The sequence below is a fragment of the Urocampus carinirostris genome, chromosome 3, assembly GCF_059441175.1.
Source record: "Urocampus carinirostris isolate Australia breed hairy pipefish chromosome 3, RoL_Ucar_1.0, whole genome shotgun sequence".
Classification (NCBI taxonomy): Eukaryota; Metazoa; Chordata; class Actinopteri; order Syngnathiformes; family Syngnathidae; genus Urocampus; species Urocampus carinirostris.
The window spans coordinates 9,721,629-9,735,194 of NC_142351.1; the positions used below are offsets into that span (position 1 = coordinate 9,721,629).

General features: G+C 41.0%; 1 protein-coding gene across 1 annotated transcript in view; it reads right to left on the reverse strand.

Moving 5' to 3' along the window:
* LOC148368609 (tripartite motif-containing protein 54-like) overlaps window positions 1-12,559 on the reverse strand; it is a 33,480-nt gene extending 20,921 nt beyond the window's left edge. Inside the window, exons 1-3 of the mRNA XM_088329763.1 lie at window positions 12,190-12,559; window positions 8,575-8,798; window positions 10-173 (exon numbers count right to left, since the gene is read on the reverse strand). Coding sequence (XP_088185889.1) covers window positions 10-173; window positions 8,575-8,751 — 341 coding nt within the window. The 5' untranslated portion in view covers window positions 8,752-8,798; window positions 12,190-12,559. The remainder of the gene's footprint in view (window positions 1-9; window positions 174-8,574; window positions 8,799-12,189) is intronic.
* Between the last annotated feature and the right edge of the window lie 1,007 nt (window positions 12,560-13,566).

Sequence of the window (13,566 nt, forward strand, 5' to 3'; positions counted from 1 at the left end):
TTGTTTTACCTGTCACTGTTCTGAGTGCAGATTTCTTCTTTGTAGATGTCGATTATGTTCTCCACCAGATAATTGCGCTGCAAACTGAAGAAACTATGGCGGTCCAGGAACACTTGGTGATGACACAATGGGCAGGAGAAGTGTCCGTTGCTCAAAGTCACGGTGACCTGGGCCTGAAACAGTACGGTCACAATCCAAAGTTAATAATGCTTGAACATAATAATGATTAAGTTAACCGACGTAGACATTTATCAAATAATGAAAAGCATGTTTTCAAAGATCCTTCATTCACATTTAGTTTAAATTCAGTGTACAACCCCCCGAAAAAAGTATGGAATCATGGAACCATGGCTCCAACAAGAGAGATGTCCTTGAGACCAAAGACAGGATCGTCAAACGTCTTGAAGAAGGTAACGACTCGTATGGTTGCCAAAGATGTGGGCTGTTCACAATCCGCTGTATCAAAGATTTGGACCAAGTACAAACAGCATGGGAAGGTTGTCAAAGTCAAGTGTACTGGTAGGCCAAAGAAGACATGTAGGCATCAAGACAAACAAAGTGTCACGGTTGCCAATCGGCCCCTCCCGTTTGGCGCCAGCTGCGGCTCGTTGAATGATTGGCTTCCCTCATATTTAAGCTCAGTGCTCTCACTCACCCTTGGTCAGTCTGTCAACGAACCTCTGCACCGCAAGACGTGTGTTTTGACTCTGTCCGGTTTCCTACGTGTGTTTTGACTCTGTCCGGTTTCCTACTTGTGTTTCCTGTCCGGTATCGTTCCCGTCTATTATGTCCTGTTTGATATCGATCTCCAGTGTCTGGTATCGTTACCGTCTATTTTGTCCTGTTTGATATCGATCGCCAGTGTCTAGTATCGTTCCCGTCTATCTCGTCCTGCTTGTTATCAGACTCCAGTCTTTAGTGTCTGATATCAATCCTGTCTGTCCCGTCCTGTGTCAGGTTTTCAATGTAAATCTCTTGAATTTCTGTCTCAAGGTAATTAGCTTGTTTTTATATTACTAAATGTAAAAACAATGTTTCTCATACAAACACATAAAGTAACGTTTCAACAATGAGTGTAATTATATCTCTCTTGTACGTTTATCAATCTTGTATTCTTTTATTTTGAAGTCATGTTCTTGTGTGTACCGATTTCTCTGACGCAAAATAAACCACTCCCTCTCTCTGTTTGGACTTCATCCAGGACGGACGTAAGTTCTTTCTGCCATCATCATGTAGAATTAAACTATATACATGTATTTCATCTGTGCAAATATAGCCCCTAAATAGTCTTAATAATGTCGATCTCTGACATCCTGTCCAGTATCTACTGGTGTAACTGGTATAGATCTCGTCAGCCTCTGGCTTCCTGTCGTTCCACGCCAGACTGCTGTCTTACTTCCTCTCCCCATTTCCCGTAAAATAAAGCTTGTGTGTGAAACGCTATGCATCTTGGTCCTCCTCCTGTTCTAGTTTTGATATAGAGACCATATGTATTGAAAACAGAAAATGCACAACATGGCAAAGGAAGAGGAAATAGGAGGAAGTTGGAGTCAATGTATGTGACAGAGCTGTGCAAAATCACCCTAAAGGAAATGGGCTTTTCATATAGGAAAGCTAAAAGGAAACCATGTCTAAGGCTGCATGTCAGGCAAAGGTACAGGGGAGATGGCTGTGGTCAAACCATTTGTAAGAAGGCACATGGGAGACACAAATAACATGTACAACAATGTGCTCTGGTCAGATGAGACCAGAATTGCACTGGTTGAGCTGAATGCAAACTGTTACATTTGGTGTAAGAGTAACACTGAAAACACCACCCCCACTGTCAAACATGGTGGTGGCAGCATCATTCTCTGGGGTTGCTTTTCTTCAGCATATAATTTCATAATAATAATAATTTCCTTTGTATTGTCATTCTTTGTAACAATGTACACAGAACGAAATGTCGATACACCTGACCCGTTGTAGCGAGCCGATGCAGCCGCAGCCAACAGAGGGCGCCGCCATTTTACCAATAAGGTATGACTCGGCCGAGGCGCGAACCAGCGACCTCCCAGTCTCAAAGCGGGCACACTACCATCTAGGCTACTGAGCTGGTACAAGCTGGTACTGGAAAGATCGGTACAGTTCAGAAGATGAATGAAGTCAAGTACAAGACGTTTCTGGCAGAAAATCTGTTGGAGTCTGCAAGAAACCTGAGAATGGTGCGCAGGTTCACCTTCCAACAAGACAACGACCCTAATCATAGAGCAAAATCTACAATGGAATTTGTTTAAAACTAACAATTTAAAGGTGTTAGAATCAGTTTCCTCCACTGTTGGCCGGGCTCTCCCTTTGAGATAGGGTGAGAAGCTTGTTCGTCCAGGTAGGACTCAGTGTAGAACCGATGCTCCTCCGCATTGAGAGGAGCCGGTTGAGGTGTCTCGGGCATAAGACAAGGATGCCTCCTGTACCCCTTCTTCGGGAGGTGTTTCGGGTATGTCCTACCGGCAGGAGGCCCCGGGGACCACCCAGGACTCACTGAAAAGACTACGTCTCTAGGCTGGCGTGGGAATGCCTCGGGATCCCGCCTGACAAGCTAGATGAAGTGGCTAGGGGTAGGAAGGCCTGGGCTTCCCTCCTGAAGCTACTGCCCCCTTGACTCAAACGTGGAGAAGCGGAAGAAAATGAATGGGTCGATGGGAGATTAGCCTAGCCAAAGTCCAGACCTCAATTCTATAGAGTATTTCTGAAAAAAATCTGAAAAATGCTGTGCACAAACAATCACCATCAATGATTTTTAACTGTTTTGCAAAGAATAGACAAATATTTCTGTTTTCTAGATACCCAAAAAGACTTGAGGCTGTGATTGCAGCAAAAGGAGGTTGTACAAGGTATTATCTCAAAGGGGGCCAATATTTTTGCAACACCTACTTAACTGCTTGTTAGCACAATATAAAATGTTGAATACATTCCCGTCACGATTGAGTCTCACGTGTTAATTTAGAAAATATTTAGAGTTTGAAGCCTTACATATGACACTGTCAAAAGGTTTTCGAGGAGTTCTAATACTTTGGCAAGGTACTGTATGCTGGATTGTTTCGATTGAGGGATAGAAAACACATAGAAGAGAATGGGGTATAGTTTCCGAAGAAAAGTTGATGAACAGACAGAAAAACTAATGTCAGAACACGGACTACCCAGTATCCAACAGCAGAGAAGACATTACCACAGGAAAAGCTGGATCCAAGTATATGGCAGATCAGTGTTCCCTCTAAGCTGCGCGCTCGCACATTCTCAGCGCACAAGAAAATCTAGCCAGCGCACAAAAATCAGGGCTCAAAATTACTAATTAAGAAGCGGCTTAAGTCAAAGTTACAGTGCATGAGGGTAAAAATACACGGGTTCCCCTGACGTTGTGTCCTAAATGCCGTATTTTGAAGTCGAGTCGAAGTCGAACGAAGTTGAGTAAAGTTAGTAGAGTTTGTCGAGAACCGGCTTCTTCGGCTCGGCTCACTAAAAGGAACCGGCTCTTTCGGGTCCTAAACGGCTCTTCGGGTTGTTTTTGCTTCTTTCATCCCAACATGACCAAATATGATGTAAAATTATGCACAAAATGACTTAAAGGAAGGGGGGAATAGGAAAAAAAAGGAAAAATGAAAAAGTAGTGAAAAGCTGAGGAAAAAAAGAAAGAGAAAAAAAAGAAAGAAACATTTAGGAAAAAGCCAGAAAAAAAAGAAAAGAAAGAAATGTAGGAAAAAAAAGTAAATAGAGAACAAAAAAGAAAAAAGTAACAGCTCGGAAAAAATAAACACAATGAGATTTTTTTTAAAGGAATTTAAAAAAAAGTAGAAAAAAAACACAGAAAGAAGAAAAATGTGTATTGCATTCAAATAATTTCCAATTATACCAAGCCAATCTTGTTGCCAACATTGTACTTCCACTAAAAAATGTTATTAAATACAGTTCTGTATCTTGCCACCGACTCAATAAGCCCTCAAAAATGTTAATATTATGCGACAAAATATACCAGGAAAAAAAAGAAATGGATATCTTGTGAAAGAATTGCAAGAACAAACGACGTTTGTAGGCCGTACAACCTTTTAGTCAATTCATTCAAAAGAGAAATTTTTTTTTGCATTGCTGGAAACTCCGCAAAACGTAACGTGATATCAAGTTTTGGACATGTTTGATAATGACTCAGTTGCCACACTTGGGATTGCCGTTGCTCACTGTTGTTTCAAGCGTTGCTCACCGACTTTGTGTGAACGCTCAGACCCCTGCAAAATTCCAGGGAACATTGTGGCAGATATGAGAAAAGTATTTGAGGAAAATCCAAGAAAAGACCAAAGCGAACAGGGACTGCCTTCGAATAGTTTTGATGAAACGTCAGCTGTTGCAGCTGAGCCTCCTGGAAGGATCAACAGCTCAAAATGGGAATGCCGTTGTCAGTTTAGCTTTGGGCTCAGCTGCAGATGGCAGACCAAAGTCATAAACTTCTACTGACCTACAGTGCCGTGAAATAGTATTTCCCCCGCTCCCGATTTCTGTGTTTTTTTTTCGCGTTTTTATCACTCACAAAGGTTTTAGATCAGGGGTGTCAAAGTCCTTTTAGCCGTGGGGCCACAAATGCTAAAACAAAATCTCACGGGGGCCGGACTAGTAAGTCTAACAGAAAGAGAGAGGGGGAAAAAGAGAGGGAGGTAAAGAGAGAGTGATAAACAGAAAGGGAGAACAAGGGAGACAGAGTAACAGTGAGAGAACAAGAGAGAGCAGAATAGAGATATGAATGGAGAAGGGGGAAATGAATATAGAGAGAAAAAGAAAGTGAAAAAAGAGAAAGATAAAAAGAATAAGAGAAGTGAAACGACAGAAAGAGAAAGAGTCAGCAGGAGAAAAAGAGACAAAGTGAGGGGAGAGACAGGTCGAAAAAGGGAAAGAAAGAGGGTGAGAAAGAAAGAAAGAGAATTCAAGTGTAAATTAGAGAGAGAAAATAGAAAGAGAGCAAGACAGAGAAAAAGAAAGAGTTAGGGAGTGAGAGAGAAATAGAGAAAAAGAGAGTGAACAGGAGAAAGAAAAAGAGGGAGAAATAAATAAAAAAAGAAGTGAGTCAGAGAGAAATGGAGAAATACTACCACAATTCTTTCGCAATTGTTAACCGGCTTTGTTGACATCCGGTGGAAATATTTAAAACTACAGCTCATTTTCCTCTTGCGCTTCTCTCACTGTTGTCTTGCGGGCCGGATTTAAACCATTGGCGGGCCTGATCTGGCCCGCGGGCCGCCTGTGTTTTAGATCATCAAACCAATTTCTATATCACACAGAGAAAACCCAAGGAAATAGAAAATGCAGTTTGAAAATGTTGATTCCGTTTATTGTGGCACAACAAATTAATCTATCTGGCCCCTACGTGAAAAAGTCATTGCTGCCTTAACCTAACCCTTAACCCAGGGGTGTCAAACTCATTTGAACTCGGGGGCCACACGATAGAACAAACATTCTGTCGGGGGCCGGACGAGTAGATTAAAGAAAAAGAAAAAGAGATAAAGAAAGGGAAAAGGAGAGAGGGCGGGACAAAGAAAGAAAAAGAGAGAGAGGAAGAGAGTGTGAGAAACAAAAGATAAAAAGCCGCGAGAGAGGGGGAAAAGAAAGGGAGAGGAAAAAAGAAATGCAAAGAGAAATAGAAAGACAGAAGGAGAGAAAAGAGAAAAAAAAAAGCACAAAGGGTAGGAAGAGAGAAAAGGAAAAAAGGAAGTTAGAGCAAAAGAGGTTAAAAGACACACAGAGAGAAAGAGACAAAGAGTGGGAGAAAAGGGGTGGAAAAGAGAGAGAGAGAGGGAGAGAGCATGAGAAAGAAAAGATAAAAAGCCGTGAGAGAGGGGGAAAAGAAAGGGAAAGGAAAAAAAGAAATGCAAAGAGAAATAGAAAGACAGAAGGAGAGAAAAGAGAAAAGAAAGTGCAAAGGGTATGAAGAGAGAAAGAAAAAAGAGAGAAAAGGAAAAAAGGAAGTTAGAGCAAAAGAGGTTTAAAGACACACAGAGAGAAAGAGACAAAGAGTGGGAGAAAATGGGTGGAAAAGAGAGAGAGAGAGAGAGAAATAAAGTACAGTGTCTTTGTTCGAGGCACCTGGCTTTGGCAACATCCAGTTGACATATTTCAACCTGCAGCTTGTTTTTCTCTTGTGCTTCTCTGATTGTCGTCTCGCAGGCCGGATTCAATCCCTTGGCGGGCCTAAACTGGGCCGCGGGCCGCCTGTTTGACACCTGTACCTTAACCTAACCTAATTTCTTCCTCATGCCATGAGGCTCTTTAACTCCACCCAGGAGAGTAAAAGCCCACATGAAACCCCACCCCCAGATTTGCATATGACCCTATTTTTATTACAGTGTGTATTTTCCGTAGCACCATTTAAATACTCTATATCAACACTTATATTGGGTATTTTTGTATTCTATATCTTTTATTATTTTATCTTTCAACACAAGGAGTAAAGTATCTATCTATTCATCTATCTAAATAGACTTGTATCCCATTCCTGCTTTGAATTTTCCATAACTTCATCCAGGACCTGCCTGATGGTTGTTTTGGCCTTTATAATGCCGTCTGTTCTCCGGTGTCTCCTTTCACAGACCTCTAAGCCCATCACTGAGCAGGTGAATTCAACCTGAGACTTAACGACACTCTTTCAGTCTTAATCATTTAGGCCGACTACGGATTGTACAGAAGTCGTCAGAAAACCTCTGGAGTCAGTTAGATGAGGTGAGAACAAGGAAGTCGATATATTTTGTTGGAATAATGTACATAAGTTATTCAATTTTACTATCATTTATGTGTGTTATATGTTTGCTTAAAATATTGTGCTTACGAAGTAGGATGTTCTCACGAGCAAAAGTTTTCCACTGCACTCTAGAGCAGGTGTGTCAAACGTGCGGCCCGGGGGCTAGATCAGGCCCGCTAAGGGATTGAATCCGGCCCGCGAGACAACGCTCAGAGAAGCTCAAGAGAAAAACGAGCTGAAGGTCTAAATATGTCCACTTGATGTTGCCAAAGCCAGGTGCCTCGAACAAAGACACTATACTTGTATCTCTCTCTCTCTCTCTCTCTCTCTCTCTCTCTCTCTCTCTCTCTCTCTCTCTCTCTCTCTCTCTCTCTCTCTCTCTCTCTCTCTCTCTCTCTCTCTCTCTCTCTCTCTCTCTCTCTCTCTCTCTCTCTCTCTCTCTCTCTCTCTCTCTCTCTCTCTCTCTCTCTCTCTCTTCCTTTGTTGTTCTTTGTGTCTTTCTCTCTCTGTGTCTTTTTACCTTCTTTTGCTCGCTCTTCCATTTTTCCTTTTCTCTCTTTCGCTCTCTCCTGCTTTCCCCTTCTCTCCTTCTCCCATTCTCTCTTTCTCTCCTTCTCTTATCTCTCCTTCCCCCTTTCTCTCTTTTCTATTTCTCTTTGGATACCATTCTTTCTCTCGATTTCTTTATATCTTTTTTGTTTCTCACATTCTCTCTCCCTCTCTCTCTTTCTCCCTTCCTCTCTTTCATTGTCCCACCCTCTCTCTTTTCTCTCCTTCGCTTTGTCTTATTTCTTTCTCTCTTTTTCTTTCTCTCTAATTTACTAGTCCGGCCCCCGAGAGAATGTTTGTTCTATCGTGTGGCCCCCCCAGTTAAAATGAGTTTGACAACCCTGCTCTAGAGAGAACCAATGGTGTGAATAAGTTACAGATTTGACCCGAAAAGCCAAGGATCTTTTCTTGAGTATTGCTTTAAGAGAGTTAATCAGTCACATTTCAAATAACAAGTGTCAACTGGAAATTTAACCTTCAAATGCATTCTTCTGTTTAGCAGTCGAAACCACCTTGTAACTAGGGTGTTCCTTTTCTGAATAAAAGGCAAGGTGAGGGAAGGCTGCTTTGAAGTGAGTTGGAGGAACTGTAACCAAAAGCAGTTTTCCGTTCGCTTCCCTTGCAAGTAAACCAAACACAATTCTCTGTGTCCTTTTTGTATACAGGTTTTTGTTACGAGTGTTGGGTTGAACCTGTTTTGCTTTTATGTTGTTGTGTGTATAGAATATACAATTTCACATGTTGCTGATTCCTCCCAAAAAAATTCTGTTTTTCAGCTTTAAGTTTGAAGCCTAAAATGTGGCAATAATTATGCAAGGCACTGTCAGGTTTTCAATGTAAATCTCTTGAATTTCTGTCTCAAGGTCATTAGCTTGTTTTGATATTACTAAATATAAAAACAATGTTTCTCATACACACACACACATAAAGTAACGTTTCAACAATGAGTGTAATTATATCTCTTGTACGTTTATCAATCTTGTATTCTTTTATTTTGAAGTCATGTTCTTGTGTGTACTGATTCCTCTGACGCAAAATAAACCACTCCGTCTCTCCGTTTGGACTTCATCCAGGACGGACGGAAGTTCTTTTCTACCATCATCATGTAGAATTAAACTATGTACATGTATTTTATCTGCAAATATAGCCACCAAATAGTCTTAATAATGTCGATCTCAAACATCCTGTCCGGTATCTACTGGTGTAACTGGTATAGATCTCGTCAGCCTCTGGCTTCCTGACACTGTAGAAAAAAAATGAAAAAGTACCTGGTAGATCTCATTAGCACACTTCCTACAGAGGTTGTGCTGGCATGGCAAGATGACGATGGGCTTGTGGAGGAGCTCCAAGCAGATGGGACACATGAGCAACTTCTCCAGAGTGGCAAGCTTCCCGTCCCAGTCTAGACCTCCACTGCCGCCGCCTTGAAGCTGGTTCATAGACATGACCAGTTCTCGTCTTCTTTTGTCCCCGGATTGAGTTGCAACGCCACCTGCAGGCGTGGTCAGAGGTTATAAAGGTGAGAAGTGTGAGGAGCAATGTTCCCGGTAATTTTCCAGGGGTCTGAGCGTTCACACAAAGTCGGTGAGCAACGCTTAAAACGACAGTGAGCAACGGCAATCCCCAGTGTGGCAACTAAATCATTATCAAACGTGTCCAAAACTTGACATCAAGTTACATTTTGCTGAGTTTCCGGCAATGCAAAATTATTTTTCTCTTTTGAATGAATTGACTCATGTACTATGCACGATACAGAACTGTATTTAATCCCATTTTTTTAGTGGAAGTTCAATGTTGGCAACAAGATTGACTTGGTATCATTGGAAATGATTTGAATGCAACACAAACTTTTTCTTCTTTTTCCCTGTTTTTTTTCTATTTTTTTTTTATTCCTTTAAAAAATCTCATTTTGTTTATTTTTTCCGAACTGTTACTTTTTTCTTTTTGTTCTATTTACTTTTTTCCTTTATTTCTTTCACTTCTTTTTTTCTGGCTTTTTTTTCTAAATTTTTCCTTCTTTTTTTCTCTTCCTTTTGTTTCTTTTTTTCTCAGCTTTTCACTACTTTTTCATTTTGGTATTTTTTGCTTTTTTGTTCTATTTCCTCCCCTTCCTTTAAGTCATTTTGTGCACAATTTTACATAATATTTGGTCATGTTGGGATTAAAGAAGCAAAAACAACCCGAAGAGCCGTTTGGGACTCGAAAGAGCCGGTTCTCTTTAGTGAGCCGAAGAAGCCGATTCTCGACAAACTCTACTAACTTTACTCAACTTCGCGCTACTTCGACTCGACTTGAAAATACCGCATTTAGGACACAACATCAGGGGAACCCTTGTATTTTTACCTTCATGCACTGTAACTTTGACTTAATTCGCTTCTTAAGATTTTCTTGTGCGCTGAGAATGTGCAGCTTAGAGGGAACATTGGTGAGGAGGTAATATGTTCCGGTACCCTGTACAACCCAAAAAATATTGAACTCTGTCTATCCATACAGTGTTTCAGTGAACTGCAGGAGGCACCACACACACATACACCTTGGGGATATTGCGCAAATCCAAGATAAGGCATTAAGCCTGGACATGTTATTCTGTCTTAAATCTAGCCTCAAGTCGGTGGGGTTAACCAGTGGCGCGCGAGTGCACGGCAAAATAAGATTTATTTATTTTTTTTCACAAGCATTTTTTTTTTAGGCATTAGCCATTTTCAGTTGCGCGCTGTGTTATTTAGAGGCTTTACGGTAGCGCCCGTCCTCCTCTGCTGCGTGTGTGAGCGTGTCTGCACCGCGCCTCGCAGAGCAGGAAAGATCCGTGTCTTAACCCACCCACATAAACACCGGTGCGGGATACCCGGACTGGAGCTATCCAGCTTCAGCACTGTTAGACAAAGAGAGACACATAAGCCTTTGGGAAGCGGAGAGGAGGCGGACTCGCTATCTACGTGGACACAAGGTGGTGTAACCCTGGGCACAAAGATTTCCATCTGCCGCAGGGACGTCGAACTTTTGGACTAGCGTGTGACGTCATTCACTCCGCAGTTGCTAAACTACAACACAGCACCCTGAGGCCATCCTGTTAATCTGTTAATAAACAACAAAGGAGACTGCTGGAAGTGTGAATTTCCCTACAGGAATGAAGAAAGTATCCATCTATCTATCTATCTAAATGAACGAATCACAACAGCTCTTACAGTGAAAAAATCTCGTTCTTTTCAGCCAGCGTGGACAGATGACTGAGGGTTTGTGCAAAAAAGGACCGTGCCGTTTGTGCATTATGCCTCGAGAGCGTTGTACCTCGCACGTCAAGTGTTAAGCGTCATTAAGAGACGAAACATGAACATGAATTCAAGGACAAGTCTAGAAAGGCGGAGACATTAAAATGTGTTGTGTCCAGGTACAGCAAACAAACACAGACCCTGAAAACATTTGTCACTGCTATAAACACCACCACTGAAGCAAGCTATCACATTGCTCACTGCATGGCAGAGCACAGAAAACCACTTACTGATGGCAATTAAAGGTGTGTGTGTGTGTGTTTCAAGTTTTGATAGTTTCTAAAATATGATTTTATTGATGAATGGTATGGTAGCAGTCCACATAACTTGATTTTGATTGTAGTTCATTGTTGATGAAGAATAGTTGAAGTCATGGATGTGTTGCTCACAGTCATTTTTAGTTTGTTGTTGAAAAAGAATAGTGGAAAATAAATTGGTCAGTTATAGCTTTTAACTTCATTTTTCTTGTTTTTCCTTTAATCTATTTATTTCCTTTTTTTCTTGCTTTTTATTCATTTTTTCTTTTTTTTTCCATCCTTTGCTTCTTGTTTTCCTAGATGTTTACTTTTTTTTTTGCTTTTTCTCTTCTTTTGTTCTCTGAGTCATACCTAAGACTTATAACATTGGTAAAATGGCGGCGCCCTCTGTTGGCTGCGGCTGCATCGGCTCGCTACAACGGGTCAGGTGTATCGACATTTCGTTCTGTGTACATTGTTACAAAGAATGACAATACAAAGGAAATTATTATTATTATTATTATTATTCTCCTGTTTTGATTTTGTTATTCTTCTTTTTTCTTTTCTTGCTTTATTCTTATTTTTCTCTTTGCTTTTTATTCATGTTTTTTCTTGCTTTGCTTATTTTCCCTAGCTTTTAACTTCATTTTTCTTTTTTTCCCTTCATCTATTTCTGTTTTTTTTCTGGCTTTTTATTTATTTTTTCTTCTGTTTTATCTTTGCTCCTTGTTTTCCGAGGTGTTTACTTTTTCTTGCTTTTTCTCTTCATTTGTTCTCTACTCTCCTGTTTTCTTTAGTTATTCTTCTTTTACTTCTTTTTGTCCCTAGCTTTTTTTTCTGGCTTTTTTCTTATTTTGCTCTTTACTTTTTCTTCATCTTTATTCCTGGTTTTGTTTATTTTTCTTCTTTTTCATCTTTGCTCCTTGTTTTCCGAGGTGTTTACTTTTTCTTGCTTTTTCTCTTCATTTGTTCTTTACTCTCCTGTTTTTTTTTAGTTATTCTTCTTTTCCTTTTTTTTGTCCCTAGCTTTTTTTTCTTGCTTTATTCTTATTTTGCTCTTTACTTTTTTTCATCTTTTGTTTATTTTTCCTAGTTTCGTACTGCATTTGTTGTTTTTCCCTTAATTTATATATCTTAACCTATTCCTTCTTTGCTTTATTATGTGTATTTCTTTTCGTTCTTTAATCTGGGAGGACACTGCCTGTCTGCTGGTGGGCACAGCCCCCCTCCCCTCCCCTGGTAACAGCCCTGGTTCTACTGCTCTTTAAGGATTAATTCACGCCATAAAAAAAGCCACACGCTTACAACATGGGTCGGGAAACACAACGATTGCGGAGGCACAATGAAAACAGGTCTATAATAGAAGGCCGGGACGTACCTTTGCTTTTCCTGTTTTTGCTCCACTTGGAAATTCAACGCATTTCAAGTTCTGCTGCGTCTCTTTCCATGTCATGAAAAGGTCTTCGGGTTAGAAGTCCTCGGAAGTCCTCTCTCTTCCTGAGTGACAGTGTGATCTGCAACTTCAGTGACTGAGCTAAATTTGACACGCACATACTTATGTGCAGATAGAGTGGGTCGGCCGGGGGTCGGCAACCTGCAGCCCAGGGGCTCTTCATCGCTGCCGAGTCTCTCCCTGGCATTTTCCCAAATATGTTAAAAAATTGCAAAAAGAATGGAAAGGGAAATCTATTTTTTCTTTCAATTCAACTACTCCGGCCAGTGGCGGTTCTACAGTAAATGACTCCCTGGGCGAGACCCCACTAAGCGCCCCCCAGGTCCCCAAAAATTGCCACGACACTCTCATCTCATCTCTCATTAGCTGCACCGCTTATCCTCAGTAGGGTGGCGGGGTTGCTGGAGCCCATCCCAGCAATCATCGGGCAGTGGGCAGGGGACACCCTGGATTGGTTGCCAGCCAATCACAGGGCACACTGGGACAGACAACTCGCTCGCTCATTCACACCTAGGGACGATTTGGACCGGCCAATTCACCTGAAATGCATGTTTTTTGGAATGTGGGAGGAAACCAGAGTGCCCGGAGGAAACCCAAGCACGGGGAGAACATACAAACTCCGCACAGGAAGTCTGGAGCTGGATTTGAACCCACGCAGGAGGTTCCCAAGACATGAACTGTGCCGCACATGCGCTAACCACTGCGCCGCCGTGCTGCCCGCAGATATATTTGTCAATTGCAAAAAGACATAAAAGAGAAAGGCACTTTATACATAAAAACGAAAAGAAGAAAAAAGCAGCAAAAAAATACGGAAAAAACTAGGGAAAAACACACAAAAGAGGAAAAGGGTATTTAAAAAAAAAAGGAAAAAGAAGAAAATAATACATTTTTATTGGGGGGGTCCTTTGATCTGTATATTATCACCAGGGTTGGGTAGGGTTACTTTAACTGGATTACTTTCAATGACTTTTGGATTACTCCAATACCAAATATGCTAATAAAAGACAAAAGAAACTAAATTTGAATAAAATGACTGAATTTTGTGCAGGCTTGGAGAGTAACGGAATACATGGAACGGCAAAAATGATGTTGGATTTCTTTTCATTTTGTTTCTGTCGCATTTGATGTTCGTTTTGCCGGAGATCAAAGAGATCAAAGCCAGGAGAGAAAGCTTACCACCTGTAGTGAGTCATCATATTTAGTTTTTGTCTTTTATTAGCATATTTGGTATTGGAGTCATCCAAAAGTCATTAACGACATGAATTAAGAATCCTCAGGCCGTGATCTTCAGCTCTCGCTGGA